Raw genomic sequence first — 24,777 nt, 5'->3', positions numbered from 1 at the left:
AAATATTCAATGAATAAAAGAAAAAAAGGAGATGAGAAAACGGGCAAAAAACGAATTAGCAAATGATAAATTTAAATACAATTATATCAATAGTCACATTATATGTAAATTACTTAAATAACCCATGGTAAGGCAGAGATTGTAACACTGAAAAAAGAAACTCAAGAATATGGAGCCTAAAAGAAACCCATTTTAAATAAAAGACACAAAGATATTAAAAGTAAAAGCATGGGAAAGAAATATAACTCTAACAATAATCAAAAGAAAGCTGAATTCACAATGTTAATATCAGACAAAGTAGATTTCAGACAAGGAATATTACCAAGATAAAGAGGTCTATCCATCAAGAGGATATAAAAATCCTAAATGTTTCTGTGCCTAGTAAGAGACCTTCAAAATAAATGAAGCAAAAACTGACAGAAAAAATGGTGAAATAACAAAATCCATAATTACAGTAAGAGAGGTCCATAACCTCTTCTCAATAAGTGACTGAACAAGTAGACAAAACAAAATCAGTAAGGATATAGAAAACTTTAGAATGGCAATCAACTTGACCTGACAGTTATTGAGCAATTTCACACAAGAGCAGAAAGAGTACATTCTTTTGAAAAGAACACAGAACATTAAACAATATAATCCATATTGTGTCATTTTTTTAATCTCAGAAAATTTTAAAGAAATTATATAACACAAAGATATTAAATTAGAAACCATAACAAGAAGGTATGTGAAAAATCCCCTGGTATTTGAAAAGTAAGCAACACACTTCTAAGCAATCCATGGGTCAGAGAAAATCACAAGGTATTGTTCAACTAAGTAAAAATTAAAATACAACAAAAACTCGTAAGTGGTGCTTAGAACAAAGTTTATAGCATTAAATGCCCATATCAGCACTTCTGGATTATGGTTCAGGACATGAGGAACTTAGAAGTCTTAATTCTGTTCTACTAAGTAAAAGGCTGAACAAACTGAAAAATCAACAGCTCTTCTTAGATCCACCAAAGCAGTGAGATCTGCCCAAAAACTGGAGAAACAGGGAGATGGATATAGAAAATCACAATGTATCCCAGCAGAAATCTCTATGGGAACCAGTATCAGAGTAGCAAAACCTCAAGAATAATTGACAAATTGCTGAAGGCTCAGTGTGAACAAGTCTGAGAGAGAAAAATGCCAGAAGGACCCAGTCATAGGAGAGCCCTCAAACTTTTTTGAGTTTTACCTCCAGGAGCTCTACCAGGTCTTCACAGTGAGTATCAGAAGACAAAGTACACCCATGTTTCCAACAGGGAAGGGAGAAAGGAACAATTCTAAAATATGCCAAAGTATTCAGTTCTTAACAAGCCCTGCTCACAGGAAAAACTATTTTACCAAAGTATAACCTGCTAGGGTTATAGCAGAGCCTAAAGTTGGTAGGTAAGGGATATACCCAACTCCACTCCCACCCTCCCAGCAGCATCCTATCCCACCAAGGGAGTGGGGGATGGGGTGAGAATCACTTGGGAAGTTCACAGTCCAGGAGCACAGGCTAATCAAAAGACTGAGAACTCATCACAGGACTACAGAATGCTTCCCCTCTCCCCATGCCTTACCAGCACGTTACTAAAGGCCTACTTCCCACAGTTCCTTTTATCCAGTACATCATATTCTCCTTTCAACAAAAAATTATGAGGCACACTAAGAGGTAAGTATAGCTTGAGAAGAATGAACAAACATCAGAACCAGAGACAGATTTTTTGGCAGCATTGTTGGAGTTATCAGACCAGGAATTTTTAAAACTATGATTAATATGCTAAGGGATTTAATGTAAAAACTAGACAGCATGCAAGAACAGATGGGTAATGTAAACAGAGAGAAGGAAATTCTAAGAAAGAAACAAAAAGGAATGCTTGAAACCAAAAACACTGTAACAGAAAGAATTCCTTGATGTGGTCATTAGTAGACCAGGCATGGCTGCTGGTTATCAGAGCATAACTCCTCAGAGTTTGAGGATATGAAAATAGAAACTTCCAAAAATGAAAAGCAAAGAGAAGACTGTAAAACACAGAACACTATATCCAAGAACCATGGGGTCAACTAACTATAAAAGGTGTTAACAAAAGTGTAATGGAAATACCAGAAGCAAAAGAGAGAGAAAGAAAGGAAAAATGCAACATTTGAAGCAATAATGACTAAGAGCTCCCCCCCCAAATTAATGTTAGAAACCAAACCACAAATCAAGGAAGCTCTGCAAATGCCAAGAAAGAGAAATGCCAAAAAAAAAAAAAAAAAATACACCTGGGCATATCATATTCGAACTGCAGAAAATAAAAAAGAAAATAAAAATCCTGAAAGAACCCTAAGGGAAAAAAGTCTTAAAGGAGCAAAAATAAGGATTACATTTGACTTCTTCTCAGAAACAATGCAAGCAAGAAGAGAGTGATGTTTTTAAAGCATCAAGAGAATAAAAACACAACTTAGAATTCTACACACCACAAAAGTGTCCTTCACTAGTGAAAGACAGACTTTCTCATAGAAGCAAAAATGAAGGGAATTTGCTGCCAGCAGACCTGTCACGCAAGAAATGTGAAAATTTCTTCAGGCAGAAGAAAAATGATACAGGTCAGAAACATGGATTTACATAAAAAATGAAAAGTATCAGAGAATTAATCAATGAAAGTAAAGTAAAAACTGACTTCTCTTTTTCTTTAACTATTCAAAATGACAATGGTAACAATGTATTTGATTAGTCTTATGCATACATATGCTTATGCATGCTTACATCACTTGGGAAGTTCACAGTGAAATGACTAATAGCATTGACAGAAAGGATGGAAGGTAGGAATTAGGAATAATTTTGTATTAAAAGGAACTTGTAGTACTGTGAAGTGGTATAATGTTATTTGAAAGTAGACTTGAATTAGCTGTAAATACATATTGAAAACACAAGGGCAACCATGAAGAAAAACAGTATAATTGATATGTAAGAAATGAGAAAAAATGGAATTATATAAAATGCTCAATTAAAAATACAAAAGGTAGCAAACATGTGAAAGACAAAAACAGAAATAAAGAGTAAGGGCTAAGGGGGACAAATAGTAAACAGTAACAAATTTGGCATATTTTAAACTCAACTGTATCAACTGTCTAAACATACCCATTGAAAGACAAATTTCAGAGGGGATCAAAAACCAAGACTCAACTATAGGTTGTCTTAAACCCACATGAAATATAAAGACACATATTGATTAAAAATCAGTGGATGGGAAAAGATATACCATGATAGCACTAACCAAAACAAAAAGAACCGTTACATTAATTTCGGACAAAGAAAATTTCAGAGCAAGGAAAGTTACCAGGGATAAGAGTAGCAGTATATAATTAAAAAGGTTGTCAATACTGCAAGAAGACACAACAATCCTTAAGAATAGAGCATCAAAATACATGAGACAAAACTGATAGAATTACAAAGAGAAGTAGATGAATCCATTCCTATAGTTGGAGATTTTAATACTCCTCTATCAAAAAAATGGACAGACCCAGCAAGCAGGAAATCAATACGGATGTACTTGAACTAAACAGCACTACAAATCAAATGGATATAATTGGTGTCTATACACTACTTTAACCAGTAACAGTAGAATATACATTGTTCTAAGACTCACATGGAACACTGACCAAGACAGACCACATTTTGAGCCATAAAACACACCTCAACAAATTTTAAAGAATGAAAATATATAATGTCTGCTCTTAGGCCACAATAGAATTAAACTAGAAATCAATTAACAGAAAGATAGCTAGAAAATCCCTGAATGCCTGGAGATTGAGCAAAACACTTTTCCATTACACATGGGTCAAAGAAGAAAGCTCAAGAAAAACTATAAAATATTATTAACTAAATGACAACGAAAATATTACTTATCAAAATCTGTGGGATGCAGCAAAAGCGGTACTTAGAGGGAAATGTGTAGCATTGAATGCATAAAACAAAAAAAGAAAAACCTTAAATCAATAATCTAAGCTTCCTCTTTAGGAAACCAGAAACTAAAAACAAATTAAATCAAAATAATCAGAAAAAAATAATAAAAATTAAAGCAGAAATCAAGTGAAAACACGAAATCAATAGAAAAAAAAAATTAAACAGAACCAAAAGCTGGTTCTTTGAAAAGACAAATAAAATTGATAAACCTCTAGCCAGGACAACTAAGAATAAAAGAGAAGACACAAATTACTGATATCAGAAATGAAAGAGGGAACATATCTACAGATCTCATGGATATTACAAGGATAACCAAGGAATATTATGAACAATTCTATGCCCACAAATTTGAAACCTAGATGAAATGTACCAATTCCCTGAAAGACACAAACTGCCAAAATTCACACAAGAAATAGACAATCTGAATAGGCCTGCATCTGCTAAAGAAATTGAAGCAATAATTGTAAACCCCAAAACATAAAAGCATCAAACCCAGATAGGTTCACTGGTGAATTCTATCAAACATTTAAGAAAGAAATCACACCAATTCTCTACAATCTTTTTCAGAGGATATAAACAGAAGGAATATTTTCTAACTCATTCTATAAGGCCAGCATTAATCTAATACTAAAAGAAAGACATTAGAAGAAAAAAAAGAAACCTGCAGGACAATCTCTCTCATGAAATAGATGCAAAAATCCTCTACAAAATATTAGCAAGTTAAATCCAACAATATAAAAAGAATTATATCAAATGAGATTTACCCCAGGAATGCAAGGCTGGGTCAATATTCAAAACTCAATTAATGTAATTCATCACATTAACAAGGTAAAAAAGAAAAATCAAGTATTATATGAATAGATGCAGAAAAAGCATTTGACAAAGTCCAACACTCATGCACTATAAAAACTCTCAGTTTATTGTGGAATAAAGGGGGAACTTCTTCAAGTTAAAAAAGAATACAGTTGGTTTCATCATCCCCAATAAGAGAAAAACACTTTATTATAGGACAACTTATCCAACCTTAGTTGTAGAAGCAAACACAAAGCAGAAACACAAGAGTAAGCATCCCCTTGCTTTTTCATTTTCATACTTTTCACTTTCCTCTTGATTACTGTGATATTGGCATTTACATTTCATGATTCCCTAGCAAATTTTAGTTTAAAATTAATAGTAAAGTATATATTGATGGGGGGGGGGGAGAATACAATCATCCCCGGTCTCCACAGGGGATTGGCTGAGGACCCCGGAAGGTACCAAAATCCATGGGTGCTCAAGTCTGTTATATAAAATGTCATAGTATTTGCAGATCATCTATGCACATCCTCCCAAATACCTTAAAATCAACTCTAGATTACTTATAATACTTAATACAACGTAAATGCTACATAAATAGTTGTTATACTATATTGTTCAAGGAATAATGACAAGGAAAAAAATCTGTATCATGTTGAGTACAGACTCAACCATCATAGGCCTAACTACATAATACTTATCATCAACAACATAACTTTTTTACAAAATATTTTTGATCCATTGATGGATCAATCTGCAGATGCAGAACCCATGGTTACAGAAGGCTGGCTGACAATATGTACAAAAAATTTATAGCTAACATCATACTTAATGGAGAGAAATTAGAAGTTTTCCCACTAATATCAGGAATAAGGCAAGAATGTCTCTTCTCTCTCACCACTCCTTTTCAACATCATATTGGAAGTCCCAGCTTATATAATAAAACAAGGATATAAAAATGTACACCGTTTGGAAAGGAAGAAATTAAACAGTCTTTTTCCACAGATGACACGATTGCCTATGCAGAAAATCCAAAAAATAATTTAAAAAAAACTCCAAGAACAAATAATAGCAATTACAGCAAAGTTGCAGAAATTTGAAATTAAAAACACAATACCATTTACAATAGCACCCCAAAAAATTAGTTAGGTTTAAATCCAACAGAATATGTGTTGTGTCCAGCGCAACACGGGCACTGAGAGAACGAGAAGGGGCGGCTTTGGGTTAAGTTTTAAGAAAGAAAGAAGCAGAGACTTAATGCATTTAAATCTCAGAAGGCCAGGGGGTCTCGCAGCCTGAACAGAGACTGGAGCCCCGAATCGGGCCAACTGGTGGCTTTTATTGATATTCACACAAGGAAGTAGCATTATCTATTCAACGGTCTGTGAATCTCATACACCTTTTCACAAAAGTGAATCAAACCAATTATCTTTGTCCCCAAGCAGCCGGAGCAGAAAGTCTTGTGATGACTTAGGCGAGGTATGCACCTCCCTGGGGGGCAAGTCTCTCATGTTGTAACAGTTCCCTTGAGGTAAGTGGAGAGAGCTGATCTTTATTGCCCTCGTGACTTCTCTCACAATCAGGTGAGAGAGGAAAGCCAGAGTCAACAATGGCTTTTCCCAGGCAGGGGGGAAGGGGAGGCAAGGCTCCTTCCCGGATCTTCTAAGGCAGCTCATTGAGGGTCCCCACTCGGTTCCGCCTGGCTTGGGTTGTTCCCACAGTGGGGAATCTTACTCGTCATTGGCTGCAAACCATCTTTTGGGGACCAGACAGAGTGACATGAGGTGTAAAACATTGAGATAAGCAACGTCCCAAAAAGGCACAGTCTCACAGACTTTTCTTTCCTCAAGGAAAGACATGGGGGGAAAGTCTGTTGGCTGTTGTGTGACAACAAATATGGACGTCTATCTGAGGAAAATAACAAAACTCTAATGAATAAAAATCAAAGAACTAAATAAATGGAGAGAGATTCCAACTTCACAGATAGGAAAGGCTTAATGTCATCAAGAAGTCCGTTCCTCCCAACTTCATCTACAGATTGAATACAATCTCAATCAAAATTCCAGCAAATTATTTTGTGGATATAGACAAACTCATTTCTTAAGTATATATGAAGAGACAAAAGACCCAGAATAGCTAACGAAATGCTGAAGTACAAGAATAAAGTTGGAGTACTGACTTTACTCAGCATCAGATTCACTATAAAGCTACAGTAATCAGACAGTGTAGTATTGGCAAAAGAATACAACAGAGAGCCCAGAAATATATCCACATAAATATAGTCAACTGATCTTTGACAAAGGTATAAAAGCAACACAATAAAGCAAAGACATGCTTTTCAACAAATGGTGCTAGAACTGGATGAACACAGGCAAAAACATGAACCCAGACACAGAACTTACATCCTTCACCAAAATCAAGCCAAAAACCTAAATGTAAAACATAAATCTCCTAAATGATAACAAAGGAGAAAACAGAATAACCTTGGGTTTAGCGATGACTTTTTAGATATACAATACCAAAAGCATAATCCCTAAAAGAAAGAATTGGGCTTCATTAAAATTAAAAACTTCTGCTCTGAGAAAGATACTGTCAAGACAATGCAAAAAATAAGCCACAGAGGGGGAGAAAATCTTTGCAAGACAAATCTGATAAAGTTATTGAGTTGTTTGGAGCACAGGCTCTCAACCACATGGTTGCCAGTTCGACTCCCGCAAGGGATGCTGGGCTCCGCCCCCTGCAACTAAGATTGAACACAGCACCTTGAGCAGAGCTACTGCTGAGGTCCCAGATGGCTCAGTTGGTTGGAGCACGTCCTCTCAACCACAAGGTTGCCGGTTCGACTCCTGCCAAGGGATGGTGGGCTGCGCCCCCTGTAACTAGAAAACGGCAACTGGACCTGGAGCTGAGCTGCGCCCTCTATAACTAAGACTGAAAGGACAACAATTTGACTTGGAAAAAATCCTGGAAGTATACACTGTTCCCCAATAAAGTCCTGTTCCCCTTCCCCAATAAAATCTTTTTAAAAAACGTTATTGAAAATATATTAAAAACTCTTAAAAGCCAACAGTAAGAAAATAAACCTGATTTTTAAAAGGGCCAAAAACTTCAACAGCTACCTCACCAGAGAAATACACAGATGGCAAACAAGCAGAAAAGATGCTCCACAACCTGTGTCAGCAGAGAAATGCAAATATAAACCATGGGGCAGATAGCACTACACTATGAGTACGGCCAACATCCAAATATTGCTGACATCAAATGCTGGTGAGGATGTAGAGAAAAAGGAACTCTCACCTATTTCTGGTGGAATGCAAAGTGATTCAGTCGTTTTGGAAGACAGTTTAGCAATTTCTAACAAAACTAAACATACCATATGATCCAGCAATTACACTCCGTGATATTTACCCAAAGGAGTTGAAAAATGATGTCTATACAAAAACCTGCACACAAATGTTTATAGCATCTTTACTGATAAGTGCCAAAACTTGGAAGCAACAAAGATGGACTTCTATAGGTGAATGGATAAACTGTAGTACATACAAACAATGTAATACAATTCAGTTCTAGAAAGAAATCAGCTATCAAGCCTTGAAAAAACTTGGAGGAATCTTAAATGCACATTACTAAATGAAAAAAAGCTAGTCTGAAAAAGCTACATACTATATGATTCCAAATATATGACATTCTGGAAAAGGCAAAACTATGGAGGCAGTAAAAAGATCAGTGGTTGCCAGAAGATGGGAAGATTAAAGCATGAACAGTTGGAAAACAGAGGATTTTTAGGGCAGTAAAACTATTCTGTATGATACTTTACTGGTGGATACTTGTCATTGTACATTTGTCCAAACCCACAGAACAACAAGCACCAAAAGTGAACCCTAATGTGAATTAGTCAATGTAGGTTCGTTGACTGTAACAAATGTACCACTCTGGTGAGGGATGTTGGTAACAGGGGAGGCTGTGTGTGCTCAAATAAGGAGTATATGGGAAATCTTGGGGCCTTCCTTTCAATTTTGTTGTGAAACTAAAACTGCTCTAAAAAATCTGAAAAGGCTACATCCATTATGATTTCAACTGGTCTATGACATTCTGGAAAAGGCAAACTATGAAAAAAGTTAAAAAAACATAGTGGTTGTCAGGGTTTGGGAGGAAGGAGAAATGAATGGCAGAACATAGAAATTTTAGGGTAATGAGACTGTTTTGTAGACTATTACAGTGGTGCATACATGTCATTAAACATTTGTCAAAACCCATAAAATAGAATGGACAACACCAAGAGTGAACCCTAATGTAGAATATGGACTTTGAGCAACAATGAAGTTAGTGTCGAGTCACAGGTTGTAACAAATGTCCCACCTGGTGTGGGGTGCTGACAGTGGGGGAGGCTGCATGTGTATGAGGATGGGGGATACACAGGATGTCTTTGTACTTTCCACTCCATTTCCCTATGGATCCAAAACTGCTCTAAAAATTAAAATTTATTAGTTTTTTAAACTGCCTATATTAGAAAAAAGAAAGGTCTCAAGTGAATTTCATCTCGTACCGTAAGAAATTAGAAAAAGAAGAGTAAGGGAAACCCAAAGTAAGCAGTAGAAAGGACAAAATAAAATCAGAGCAGAAATCAATAAAACACAAAACATAAAAACAACAGAAACAATCAGTAAAATGACAAGTTAATAATTTAAGAAGACTGAAAAAAATTCCTAAACTTCTAGACAGTCAGTCTAATTAGGAAAAAAGAGAAAAGATATAAATTGCCAAATAGATGAAAACCTGAACAGCTCTATACGAATTAAAGAAATGGAATTAATAGTTAAAAACCTTCCCATAAAAAAAAAAAAAAAAAAAAAAAAAAAAAAAACCTAGACCCAGATGGCTTTAGAAGTGAATTCTATCAAACATTAATATCAAATTTAGACAAATTCTTACAAAAAAGTGAGTAAGAGTGAATACTTGAAGCTCATTCTGTGAGGCCAGCATTACTTTTGATACCAAAACCAAAGACATTTTAAGAAAGGAAAACTATAAGCCAATATTCCTTATAAATATAGATGCAAAAATTGCTTTGCAATTTCAAAAAGTGCAATTCAACAATATATAAAAATGGCAATGCACCAATGTCAAATAGGATTTATCCCAGAAATGCAAGTCTGGCTTAACAACTGGAAAATCAACCAACGTACTTCATCATATTAACAGATTTTAAAAAGGCAAAAAATCATATCGGTGTCTATTAAAAATGTATAGAAAAATTATTTGACAAACTCTAATATCCATGGCTAATAAAAACTCTCAGGAGTAGAAGGAAACTTCTCAACATCATATGTAATATTAAAAAATTAAATACATAATAACCCCAAAGTTCAAGAACAAAGCAAAGATGCTCATTCTCACCACATTCATTCAACACTGAGCCCGGGGTGCTAGCGGGTACAGTAAGAAACAAACGGCATCCAGATTGGAAAGGATGACGTAAAACTGTCGTATTCACAGTTGGCATGATTATCTATGAAGAAAATCCTATGGAATAAGCTACTGGAAATAGTAAGTAATGTTCACTAAGGTTAAAGGGTACCAGATAAACACACAAAGCCACAAAAACATATTTCTATATACTAGCAAGGAACAATCAGAATACAGCACTTGAAAAAAATAGTATAACAACAAATACTTAAAAGATAAGCTGCAAACAAGACAAAACCTGCACACTCATTGCTGAGATAATGACAAACTGTATTTACGGATCAGAAGACTGATGTTACTTATTAAGATATCAACCTCCCTCAAAATGGTCTGTAGAATAAATGCAGTTCAAATCAAAATATTAGCAATCTTATTTCTACAACTTGAGAATCTGATTCTAAAATTTTTATAAAACGCAAAAAACCCAGAATAAACCAAAATGAATTTGAAAGAGAAAAACAAAGTTGGAGATGGACACTGCCTGATCTAAAAGGCTATTATTACAAAGCTACAGTAATCAAGATAGTGTGATATTAATGTAAGGGCAGACCAACAGATCAATGGAACAGAAGGGAGTCCATAAATAGACCCCATACAAATATGGTCAACTTGTTTTCAATAAATGCAGGTACAGGCAATTCTGCAGAGAAAGAACAGTCTGGTCTTACCACAAATGGCTCTGGAAAAACTGGGTATCTATACTCAAATAAGTGGACTTTGATGCATAACTTACATCAGATGCAAAAATTAACGTAAAATGGATCATAGCTTTAAATGTAAAACACAAAAATATAAACTTCTAGAAGGAAACATTTTAAAAATTATATACTAAACATAATTAAGAATGTTTGCTCAAACCAATGAATGAGTAGGAAAAATATCTACAAATAATGTATCTGTTAAAGGACTTGCATCCAGAAGATATAATGTCTCACAAAACTCAGTAATAAGAAAACAAACAAGCCAATAAAAAAAGGCAGTTGGTGGATAGATCTGAAAACAGATGCTTCACTAAAGAAAAAGAAAAAAGATACAGCAAATACACAAATGGAAAGATGTTCAACATAATTTTGTCATTAGGAAAATGTAAATTAGAACCACAATGAGAAACCAACTACATACCCAGTAGGCCTAAAATAATAACAATTGACCATACCTAGTCTTGCAAAGAATGTAGAGGAACAGGAACTCTTGTACACTGCTGGTGCAATTGTTAAATGGCACAACCACTTTGGAAATAGTTTGACAGTCTTAAAAAATTAAGGATACACCTACCATGTGACCCAGCTATTCCACTCCTTAGTATTTATGCAAGAGAAATAAAAGTGTATGTCCATACAAAGACTTGTACAATGTTCTAGGAGTTTTATTTACATTAGCCCCAAACCAGAAACCTGAATGTCCATCAATTGTTGAATGAATAAATAAATTATGGTATGTCCATACAATCGTAGTCAGCAATAAAAAAGAATGAACTGTTGATATATAACATGGATGAATATCAAAATAATTAAGCTGCATATTTCCACTTTTAACATTCTAGAAAATTCAAACTAATTTACAGTGACGAAAAGCAGAACAGCAGTTGCCTGGGCAGGCACAGGGGTCAGAAGACAAGGAGAAGGGGATTATACTGAATCACAAAGAAAGTTTACCTAGTGATTGTAGTGATGGTTTTTCATCAAAAATGCACTTTAAATTTATGCAAATGTCAACTTTACCTCAATAAAGTTTAACAAAAAGTCTAACGTATTTGACACAATCAACTTTTAAATACCTTTATTGTCATAAGATTATTTATTGCATGTACGTGTGTGTATTTCCTTAAAAATTAAGTTTACTAAAAACATTTTTAAGGGTTAGCATTCAAACATGTTGTGTTGCTGAATAATACAGGCAAAGAATAAAGACAGTAAAAATAGAGAATAAATCTATACCTGGGTTTAATTATAACTTAAAAGTCCTAATGATTTCTTTAAAAGTTAATCTTTAAAGAAACATAAAAATTTTTTAATTAAACATTTAAAAATATCAATTAACCTATTTTACAGAAAAAATTTTGTTCTACATTAAAAAGTCTTAGAAAAACAGTATAAAATTTAACAGCTAATTTAAAAGACATACTTAGAATTAGGTCTTCATTTACCCTTTCCTAAAAATACTGCAAGGACAAAAGATGTCAATGGTATTTAAAAAATAAAATAAAAACTTTTTTTTTTAAAGGTCAATAGCTAAGACTTTTTCCCCTTATCTTTCCTGAGTAGTAGTATAACCTTGTACTATATAAAAAAGGAAACAGATTGGAAGTTCTCAGAAAGACTAAAAACTGAGGAAATCAAGGGAAGCAATCACACCATCCTACAGACAGGTGAGCCTCCTTTTCCTACAGACAGGTGCACATCCTTTTCTGCCTTCTCAACTTGTTTTATCATATTAAAGGATTCTCTGCATCAAGTCTGCAGATATCTAATCCCATCTGTTTCCATCTAATCCTCTTTTACCTAAAAACCTAAACTTCCCAATGATAACAACTACAAGCTATGTTTCTAGGAAAGGCACTTACACACTTATGATCATTCTGATAACAATGTTAATGATTAATATGAAATCCTGCTTTGTTCCTAGCAACTTTTATATATGTAAAAGTTGTCTGTTCCACAACCATGGTTATCAAAGATTCACGTGAAAATATTACACTGATAAATTATAGTTGCAGGATGTAACAGATGACAGTAACACCACATTAACGTGACATATCAAGGTATTTGTTGCTAATTCCTAGTTTGAAAAACGTTTTAGAGTCAGAAAGAGGTAAAAGTTAGTCACAGAAAAAGTGCAAGTGAAAATTTTAAGACTGATAGAGTGAACTTTAGTAAAAGAAATAACTGAAAGGGAATTTTGTATAAGAATGGCAAATGCAAGGTTCAAATATGTGCAGTCAAGACTGGCTAGGTACTAAAGGTATTTAAAAGTTGAAGTAGTAAAGTTGCCTGATCTGCAATTTAAATGTGGTCTAGTAACATGAACTATGGGTTCTAAAAGAAGCTCTGCAGCTCAGATTAACACTCAGCCTTGCGATTCCCTGACCTATTTCTGTTTCCACCAACAGAAGGTAAAAGAGTGTGGGGGACCGACAATAAAACGACACTGTCTTCCTAAAAGGAATCTATGACACGTCTTCTAGCATCTATCCACCTATCCCTTTCAAACACTCAAGGCCTCACCACATTATTTGTCTTAAATCTACCAGAGCTAATCTGATTATGACATTACCCCTGTTTAAATCAGTTGATAAGAGGCGATCATTCTGAAACGTGGAAAGCACAGCAAAGTAAAGGGCGTTATGCACATGTACATACTTGTACATGTAAATATATGTAAGTCATCCTGGGATAATACAGAACCCTGGTCTTGTGTGATACAACAAGAAATGTATCCTGAGATGAGGGTTACAAATGTTCAGGGCAACAGAGTATGAATAACATTCATATTATTAGCCTGTAAAATATGAATCAATGCAGTCTAATGAAATTCACTAAAAGGTAGGCTGATTTTAATAGATGAGGAGAACAAAAGGAAATTCCAGGAAAATACTCAATTATACATAAATATTTATAGCATATGATGAGGAAGGGATTCCAAATCAGCAGGGAAAAAATTAAATTATTTAATAAAGGTACTAGAAAAACTGGTTAATAATTTGGAGGAAAGTATCTCGTACAAAATAAAACAAATCCAGATGGATTATTTCAAAGACTTAAAATAATCTAAGGAACTAAAAAAAGTATTTAAAAAATCTTTGTCTAATTTTAAGGAAGGAAAGACTTTTCGAAATCTAAAAACAAAGTAAAAAATCAGAAAGGGAAAAGGCAGGTTTAGCTTTTCAAATTTATACTTCTACATCAATTTTAAAACCATTAAAATGTATTCATTCAGAGTCTAATCACCTCTCACCACCTCCAAGTTACCCCCATCTCTCTCTGGATTGTTGCAATAACCTCCTAATGGCCTTCCTGCTGTCATTCTTGACTCTACAGTTTATCCACAAGGAAGCAGCCAGAGGTTCTTACAAAACCTAAGTCAGACCGTGTTCCGTCTCAGTTCAGAACTTCCAATGGCTCACTTTTCACTCAAACTAAAAAACAAAGCCCTTCCACTGGCTCACACAGCACTGTGTGACTGGCTCCTCCCTCGCCTGGCCTCATCGCCTCCTGTACTTACTGTCCCAGGCACCTGTCCCTGACTCCACTTGTTTTCACATCACATTAACCAGGTGCTAATAACCTTCATAATATTTAACATTTACTAAGTAATACTTACTGTGACACAGACATTGTTCTAATTGCTTTACATACATTATCTCATTCAACTCCAATCATTACTTCCCCTACTTTAGATGATGAAATTCAGTTACAAAGAGGTTAATTAACCATCTAAAAGCTCAGTAAGTGGTGAAGCCAGAATTCAAAATCACAGGTGGATGAAGCCTACCCCACAACCCAAATTCTAACCTCAGTGATGCTTCCCACTGGTTATCTTTACTTAACATTCTTCAGACGTTAAGTACAGAATAAACAGAAGGTAGATTAAAAACTAAAAAATGGGAATATCAAAGTGCTTGATGTAGGTTAAAGAGGACGGAAAAGTTGGAGGAACCAGGACACCAGGAATGATAACACTTCTGAAAGGTAAAACTCAGCACATCACTGATTATATAAAACAAAATATGGCACTTAAAACTTACTTTTTCTGTAGTAACAGTTAAGGAAGGAACCAATGCAGGTGATGGTTCTGGTTGTTTCTTGTGTTTTTGTTTGTGTTTATCCTTTTCTTTATATTTCTAAAAAAATGAATAGAAGTAAAATTCAATTTAACTCATAACATGTATATATGTTATACACACAAATACACACACATATGCACACAATAAAGATGACATTCATTTATAAATGTTTGGAAACTAAAATGTTAACAAATACTTGTCAAAAAATAACTTAAAAATCACTTCTAATCATATTATTTTATATGTAAACAATACTAGTCTTGTACTTACATTATAGCATTACTATATATATTAGTATATATTGCAATAAAAAGTAATACTAGTGTAAGTTATTTTAAAGTGACTTTAGCTCCCTCATCCTTGAACATAAACTAATGTATAAAAATATGAAGCCTATAATCATTTGCTACATTTATCTGATAAGCTACATATTTTTTCTCATTAAAAATACAAAATACTTTTGTGTACATTTTATAAATAGCACTTTAAAAGCACTACCACATCAGAATAGCATCAGATTCTCTATCATCATGCCTTGAATTCTATGGCTCACAAACTAGAAACCAGGGCAAGAAATTCTCTCCCCTAGGTTGACTCAGAAAATAGATGATTTAGTTATCACTAACAAAAATAATTTAAAGTTATGGTGTGCTTCTTTACTTTGAAGTCCTAAAACTGATAAACTGAATTTAAGAAGAAATTCAATTAAATGAGAAATTACATGTTAGGAGCCCAACTTTATTTAATGTCTTAAAATTTCAACCAATTTGTTCTCAATTGTTTGAATCAATAGGTAAGAATTAGTATTGGGTGTGAAATTTGCTACTATTTAAAGAGTTAATTCAACTTATTTATTTTTCACAGTACTTAAAACTAACCATTCAGAGCACTTCTGTTCAATGCGTGAAAGATTAATATCATTGACCCTGCCCTAAAAGAGGTTACATACCAGCAAAATAAAAAACGTAAGTTAAGGATAGATGTTTTACTATAAAACACAAGTACTACCACTTTTTGCCTTTAATTCCTGATACAATTACATAACACATTTCTTGACTGCAATGTTAATACTTTAGCAACAAAGAATGTAAGACACCGCAACAACAGTTTTTATTCAACTTCTAAAGTAAACTTTCTTCCTCTAAAGTTATTTTAATTGTGACAGATCATAACGACCACTAAGGAATTATGTCTCTATTTCTTTGTAATAGGATGTCACTGCTCCTCCCATCATAAGATGTCTTCTTCTCCTCTCCCATGAACTTGGGTTAGCCTTGGGACTGCTTTGGCCAAGAGGATGTAGCAGAAGGGATGCTGTACCAAGTTCAGGATCCTAGAGCTTTAAGAAGTCCTGTACGGCATCCACCTTTGCTCACTTGGGTCCCAGCCACCATGTGAAGAATCAGTTCACACTCTCCTGATAGGCCAAGTAGAGAAGACCGGAGGTACCCCAGACTCCAGCCAGCACCATCTATGCCCAGACATGTGAACAAGACAGTCCTGGACCAGCCAGCCAGCCACCAGCTGAATGTAATCTCATGAATAAACGCTTTGGTATCATGTGGTAAAAAGATGAATTGTTTCTGCTGAGTTATGCCTGTTATAAGCCGCTAAAAGTTGTGGGGTGGGGTGGTTTCTCAAGCAACAGTAGATAACCAAATCAGGACTAGAATGGGAGTTAAAGTACAAATTAAAAGTAACACACATTAGTTTTCTTTTTGCATACACCAAAATAATAAACATAGTTATACCATCTAATTTATAAATATGAGGTTCAAATGACCCTGGTCTGTAAGTTCTATTATCAATATTTTTCTCCCATACAGACAACAAAGCAGCCTTTCTATCGTCGTATTCTACTTCCCATACTGGGCTATATTCTTAAAGGGTACAAGAGCTGGGATAATAGTGAATGACCCTGAAAACAATAAGGTAAACAAAGTCTAAAAACTTGGGAAACACCTGAAGAGTAAAAGGTGTATGCACATGTACATGTGTGAGAATGTAAATATATGCACAGAATAATACAGAACCCTAGTCTTGTGTGATACATCAAGAAATGTATCCTGATATGAGGGTTGCAAATGTTCAGGAGAACAGACTATGAATCAGTTATATTCCTATTATCGGCCTGTAAAATATGAATCAAAGCAATCTAATGACATTCACTGAAGAGGCTTATTTTAACAGATGAGTAGAACAAAAGGAAATTCCAGGATTCAATTATATGTAAATATTTAGCATATGATAAAGAATGGATTCCAAGTCATCAGGGAAAGACTAAAATTATTTAATAATTGTATTAGAAAAAACTGATTAGTAATTTTGGGGAAAGTATCTTATACAAAATAAAATCCAGATGCATTATTTTAGAGTTAAATAAAAATTAAAATAATCTAAGAGGCTGGAAGAAAATATTTTTAAAATCTTTATCTAACTTTAAGGAAAGATAGGCTTTTTAAGCGTTAAAACAAAGTAAAAAATCAGAAAGGGAAAAGGCAGGTGTGCAGGCTCAGATCAACTCATCCAAAGATGTACCTCGTGGTGTATATACTGTTTTGAGCTAAAGGTAACTTTAACCTAGGGCTCAAAGAGAAAGTTCTGACCCTCCCTTAACTACCTAGAACTTGAATTATCAGGAGCCTTGCCCATAGCAACATATTATCAGAGATCACCTCTTTTTACCTATCTGTAGTGCAGGGCAAACTTCTATTTACTAAACATCTGCTCTTACCATCCTGCAATAACCCTCTGAAGCTCCCAAGGCACCTTACCTCACCCCTAGTTCAGAAGGTCTCATATACCCATTTCCTTTTCTATCTCTGAACCTCTTGTTCATGTGGGGTCTGTGACTCTCATGCATACATACACATGTATATATTAAACTTGGTTATTTTCTCTTGCTAATCTGTCTTATATCTATTTGATTATTAGACCAGTGAAAGAACCTTGGGGGCAGAGGAAAGTTTCTTCCTCCCCCACAAGTTTATTCAAGAAATTACGTAACTTATACTAAAGCCAATGTTTAAACAGTCTCCCAAGCATGAGCAAAAAAAAAAAACTGTATGGCAGAGACTACAGCCCAAAATAAACAATATAAAGAGCATAACATGCCTAAGAACTAAAGATCTCAACCTACAAGTAAATATAACTCAGCATAAAGTTATTTCTCAAAACCGCCCCATGCTAAATAAAACTTAATTTGAACATAAGTTCAAACAAAGCTCAAGAACAAGATGATAAACAGAAAAGGGTTAAAAAAAAAAAAAAAAAAAACAACCAAACTAAACAAACAAAAAAACTCGGGGTAATGCAAAACCAAAGTAATTTAAAAGCTAAAACAGAATCAGTAAATAAAGTAGAAACCAGCAAGGAAAAGAATATAAAAATACTGCTAAAACAAAAGCATGAAATAATCACTGATAAATTCTTAGGTGAAAGAAAAGTGTAACCCAATGATACTATAAACAGCCAAGATATAGTTCAAAAATTAAGGCAAGAGGAAAACACTTTCCATTATGAAAAAAACTGCAAAGAACATATTCTTGAAAAAAGTTATTTGATAATAAAGTTGAACCAATTTAAGAGATGAAATAAAGAACTTCTATGGAGAGGCTGTGGTTAAAGAGACTGGAAGCAACAGTGATTTAAATTAAATACAGAATACCTAAAAAATTCTGAGGATTATGTTTATACAAGATAGTATCACAGGCCTGAAAAATATAACGTAAATGTCTTGAAAAACAAACAAACAAATTGGCTAGCAGGGAATGAGAGGAGCACGGGGGTATTATTGGCCTTTCACAGCAGGAGCTCAGTATAGCTTTCAAAGCATGTAGTTAAAACAAAACAACACAGTTTGCCATCAAACAGTAACTGCACATAAATCCCTTCCTTGTAGACAAAGTCCCTGGTTTTCCTTGGCTAATCACATTCTCATATCCTCACAAAGTGGCCCTATACTCCAGCCCAGAGATGAACATGGGTATATCTAAGTCAATTAATAAATTTATTCTCCTTAGCTTTAGGTCTGGGATACATTTGGGTCAGGATAATAAAATACAAAGGGCAATTTTCTGTTCTCTTTCTTAAAAAGGTACTCCCTTCCTGCTTTTAGATGCTTAAATGTTAAGCCATGACCCCTGGAACAACTATAGTGACCTGGCAGCCATACCGAGAAAAGCCAAGAGAACCTCGAAGGACAACAATGCCCTACCATTGTTGAATTGGCTATTGTTAAATTAACCACTCTAAGAAAAGCCTAGCCTCTGAACTCGGGCAAAACAAATTTCCTATTGCTTTAGCAATATTCTGTTACAGCTAGAAGCATCTAAACTGGGAAGACAGCCTTAACTTCTTAAAGTTTTTTGTTTGTTTTATAGTCTATTATTAAAAGATATATTTAAAGAAATAATCTCTTGTGGTAAGGAAATTATACTTAAGTTCAATATTGTTATCTATTTTATTTCATTTCTTTTTTTCTACATAGCCAAGTAAATCTGACTTTAATATTTTAAAAAAATTAATAGCATTACATCTTTTTAAAAATTTATTTGGGGAATATTGGGGAACAGTGTGTTTCTTCAGGGCCCATCAGCTCCAAGTTGTTATCTTCAGTCTAGCTGTGGAGGATGCAGCTCAGCTCCAAGTCCAATCGCTGTTTCAATCTTTAGTTGCAGGGGGCGCAGCCCACCATCCCATGTGGGAATTGAACCGGCAACCTTGATGTTGAGAGCTCGAGCTCTAACCAGCTGAGCCATCTGGCCACCCCGCATTACATCATTTTAACAAGGTAATCTTTATTGCTCAAACCATCCTTTGTATCTCTGTATAGAAAAAACATCTGGAATGTCTATTTAGTAGTGTTGATGGCTATTTCTACCTAGTGAATTCTGAAGTGGGTCTTTAAAAAATTAACTTGTATTTTTTAAAATGATCTGCCTTGGAAAGAAAACCAAGATGGCACAGTAGGTAAACGCTGTGTTTACCGTCTCTCACAACCACACCAAATTACAACTAACCTACAAAACAACTATTACTGAGAATTGCCTAAAATCAAGCTGAATTGAAGCCTTTCAACTAAGGACTTGCAGAAGAAGACACCTCGAGACTTATAGGAGGGTCAGAGACACGGAACGGGCTGGTTCCACATCAGTGTGTGACCATTAAACATCAGGAGAGCTATTTCGGCTGTGGGGATCCCCCCATCCCCTAGAAGAGTGAGAGATCCCAGCCCAACCCCAGCCCAGGGTTCCAGTGCCAGGGAGAAAAGTCCCCATAATCTCTGGTTGTGAAAACCAGCGGAGACTATGACTGAGTGAGACAGTGCAGCTGCACTCACAGGTGCTCCTCTTAAAGGGACTGCGCGTGGACTTTCCCACCAGTGGAATCACTCGCTCTGAGCTCCAGTGCTGGGGCAGCAGCTGAAAAAGTAGCAGGGACATACGGGGAGAGAACTGAGTTGTATGGCTTGGGATGGGTGCTGGAGAGGCGGCTTTCTCCTGGACCAAGGAGCTGGCAGAGGCCATTGTTTCTTTGTTGAGCCCCCCCCCCCTTCCCATCGTTCCAACACAGGCAGCCGCGACATCTGAGTCTCTGCCTTTCGTTGGCCCCGCCCTGGTGATTGGAGACCTAGAGCCGCTCCACTTTCAGGCACACCCAGGCTGCTCCCAGTGGCTTTTCATGCAGACCACCTGCCTTGGCTCAAGCTGCAGACTATCCTAGGATCTCTCCAATGTTCGCGGAACCCACACAAGCAGCATCTGGCTTGAGCGTGCCCTGTACCTCTGGCTGAGCAGCTAAGCCAGCACTAGTGGCAGCCAGCCTTGGTTCACGGCTTGGCCTCTCAAAGGAGCTTCTAAGCACAGCATGGGAGGCCGACATCTGCGGATTTCTTTCTGGCTCCTGCTGCGTAGCCCTGGGTGGGGCACCGGCTGTGGCTGAAGTAGACCTAAGCGGATCCCTTCCAAGGTGGTCCTGGGGCTGGCGCACCCAGAGGCCAGCTTCAAAATGAGGTGGAGCATCACCCAGTCGCCTCCAAATACAACACACCCAAGGGGCGGATTGGGCAGGCACCAGAGTCCTGCTGAAGCAGATCCTGCTCTGTAGGATCAGCCTCTGCACAACAACTCTTCCAATGTAGTCAAGGCCAATCCTCACAACCAGTGAGCCCAAGGGTCAGTCCCTCCCATTGATGTGCAATTATCAACCAAGGCTCAACTATAAAAGGAGCACACACACAACCCACACAAAGGACACACCTGGAGTGCGTGGGTCAGGTGACCAGAAAGACTGCACCACTGAACCCCACAGCACACCTACTGCATAAGGCCACTCTACTAAAACCAGAAAACACAGCAGCCCTACCTAACACATAGAAACAAACACAGGGAGGCAGCCAAAATGCAGACACAAAGAAACACGTCCCAAATAAAAGAACAAAGCTCCAGAAAAAGAACTAAGTGAAACGGAGATAAGCAATCTACCAGATGCAGAGTTCCAAACACTGGTTATAAGAATGCTCAATGATCTCAGGGAGAACTTCAAAAGAGAGATAGGAAGCATAAAAATGGAGATGAAAAGCATAAAAAAGAATCAGTCAGAAATAAAGGATACAATAATAGAAATTAAGAATATATTACAGGGAATCAACAGTAGATTAGATGAAGCAAAGGATCCAATCAGCAATGTAGAAGATAAGGTAGCAGAAAACACCCAACCAGAACAGCAAAAAAAAACACATATATAGAATCCAAAAAATTGAAGAGAGTTTAAGGGGCCTCTGGGACAACAACAAGCATACCAACATCCACATTATAGGGGTACCAGAAGGAGAAGAGAGAAAGCAAGAAACTGAAAACCTATTTGAAGAAATAATGACAGAAAACTTCCCTAACCTGGTGAAGGAAACAGACATTCAAGGCCAGGAAGTACAGAGAGTCCCAAACAAGATGAACCCAAAGAGGCCAATACCAAGACACATCATAATTAAAATGCAAAGGTTAAATACAAAGAGAGAATCTTAACAGCAGCAAGAGAAAAGCCGTTACTTACCCACAAGGGAGCCCCCATAAGACTGGCAGCTGATTTCTCAACAGAAACTTTGCAGGCAAGAAGGGAGTGGCAGGAAATATTCCAAGTAATGAAAAGCAATGACATACAACCAAAACCGTTCTACCCAACAAGGCTGTCATTTCAAATTGAAGGACAGATAAGGAGCTTCCCATACAAGAAAAAGCTGAAGGAGCTCCTCATCACTAAGCCAGTATTACAAGGAACCTTAGAGGAACTTCTTTAAGATGGGAGGGGGTTAAGGATGGGTGAAAGGGGAAGGAATTAAGAAGTATAATACAAATTGGTTGTTATACAGTAGTAATGGAGATGTAGGGTATAGCATAAGGAATATAGTCAACAATATTGTAATAACTAGGTATGGTGCCAGATAGGTATTAGATCTATCAGGGAGATAGATGGGAATGGGGTTGGGGGCAGGGTGAGAAAGGTGAAGGCATTAAGAAGTACAGGTTGGGGAATATAATCAACAATGTCATAAAGATCATGTAAGGTGCTAGATGGGCACTGCACTTATCAGAGGATCACGTCAGACTGTGTAAATGTCTGACCAATGCGCTCTACACCTGAAGAGCTGAAGTAGAATAATATTGAATGTCAACTATAACTAAATATATAGGTATATATAGTCACGGGATGTGGAGTACAACATAGGGAAGGAAGATAGTCGATGGTATTGTAACAGATATATAAGATGTCGGAGGGGTAAACTTGAGGGGTGGGTTATCACTTTATGAGGCGTTTAAGTATCTATTACGTTGCTTTGTACACCTGAAACTAATAAAAATAATGAAAAAGCCTTTAAAAGATAAAACAATCAATAAAACCAAAACCCGTTCCCCATACCATATAACTGGGACAACTATTGGGGTTTCTGTCTGAATCTGTGTCCCCAAATTTAAATTCTTTGATTCCCCCAAAATGCTTGTTACTCTCCTTTCTGCTTTTTAATTCCAGGTTAACAAATCCAAAGGACATACATTTTTCCTTATATTACTTGATCATTCATATGCATCTAAAACTGCTGAGCACTGACCTTCCGTCTCGAAATATTCACTTCTCCTGGATTCCAAAACACCAGCCTCTCCTAATTTCCTTCTTTATATATTGCTATTTCTTGATTCTCTCTGTTGACTGGCCCCTTCCCCATTATGAAGAAGTACGAAAGGGAAAAAGGGAGAGAAGCCCTAATTTTCCATAGAATGCCAACTAATGGATGTACACATATAATGAATGATAGAATTAGAAAATCACTTTGTGTCAAACACATTTACTTCAGGTAAAATCTTCAATGAATGCTAAGGCTTATGGGTGAAAATTTGGTAAGAAACAGTATATTTGCCCAATTCTCAGGGTGTGGCAACCAGCCTTCAAGATAGTTCCCAATGACCTCTGCCCCTGGGTGGTATCCACCCAGAATAAACAGGCTGCACTATATAACCAATAGAATATAGCAAAAATGGTGAGTCTTAAAAGTGGTTAAAATGGCAAACAACACTTGATATATATTTTACCACCAATAAGTAATTTATGTTAAAAAAAAAAGGCATTCAACTAGGGGAAAAAAGACAGTATGTGACATCTGAGGCTGTCACAAAAAATATTGCAGCTTTCACCCTGCTCTCTCTAGGAAAAGGTAGGTACCATGTCACAAGGATACTCAAGCAGGCCTATGGAAAGGTCCAGGTAGAAAGAAACTGAGGTTCTTGCTCAGCCAGCACCAACTTGCCAGCCATGTGAATAAGCCATCTCAGAAGTACATCCTCTAGACTTAGTCAAGTCTTCAAATGACTACAGAAAATCTTGACTGCAATCTGATGACAAACCTGAGCTACAAACACTTAGTTAAATCCAAATTCCTGATCTATAGAAAATATGAGACAATAAACACTATAGCTTTAAGCCACTAAATTTTAGGATAAATTGTTACGCTGCAATAAATAGGTACTGATCCAGATTTTGTTATGAGGAATAGGATGCTACCATAACAACAAAATAAGAAAACTGAAAATATGGAAGTTGCTTGGAATTAGGTAGTGGGCAGAAGCTGGAAGAACTTTCAAATTACTGTGTTTCCCCAAAAGTAAGACCAGGTCTCATATTAAGTTTTGCTCCAAAAGATGCATTAGGGCTTATGTTCAGGGTGTGTCCTCCTGAAAAATCATGCTAGGGCTTATTTTCCAGTTAGGTCTTATTTTCGGGGTAACACCGTATGAGTGATGCCTAATAAGCATTGAAAAGACTTTTACTAGAAAACTTAACGGCCTTTCAGGAAGCTGCAATGGCAGGCTTAAAAAAAAAATGTTTAAAAAAAAAGTGATTGAAAATTAGACACAATGGGATTTACAGATGATGTAATACAGAATTATACACCTGAAATCTATGTAATTTTACTAACAATTGTCACCCCAATAAATTAAAAAAAAAGAAATTAAAAAACAAATTAGAGGAAAGGAGGTTCTCTTTTTATACAGTAACTGAAAATTTACCAACATTGTTACCTATGGTGACATAGAAAATAGAAAATGTATTTAATGAATTGTATGATTTAACTAGGTAATAATGAGGAGATTTTCTAGGTAATATGTTGAAGGTATAGTCTGATTTTTTGCTATTTATAGTAAAAAGCAGGAATATACAGGAATAAACTAAATTAGAACTCTTGACAAAAAGGAACCAAGGTTTGCTAGTTTTGAAAATTCCC

The 24,777-nt window shown here is 36.0% G+C and overlaps 1 protein-coding gene across 21 annotated transcripts in view; it reads right to left on the bottom strand.

Moving 5' to 3' along the window:
* Positions 1–24,777, bottom strand: part of MLLT10 (MLLT10 histone lysine methyltransferase DOT1L cofactor) — a 198,267-nt gene that overhangs the window by 77,000 nt on the left and 96,490 nt on the right. For all 21 annotated transcript variants that reach the window (XM_074324864.1, XM_074324863.1, XM_019755986.2 and 18 more), the window contains one exon: positions 14,964–15,059. In XM_074324864.1, coding sequence (XP_074180965.1) covers positions 14,964–15,059 — 96 coding nt within the window. The remainder of the gene's footprint in view (positions 1–14,963; positions 15,060–24,777) is intronic.

Source organism: Rhinolophus sinicus, linkage group LG02 (assembly GCF_036562045.2).
Source record: "Rhinolophus sinicus isolate RSC01 linkage group LG02, ASM3656204v1, whole genome shotgun sequence".
Classification (NCBI taxonomy): domain Eukaryota; kingdom Metazoa; phylum Chordata; class Mammalia; order Chiroptera; family Rhinolophidae; genus Rhinolophus; species Rhinolophus sinicus.
The sequence above is the reverse complement of the archived record's forward strand: the minus strand, read 5'-3'. Positions and strand labels throughout refer to the sequence as shown.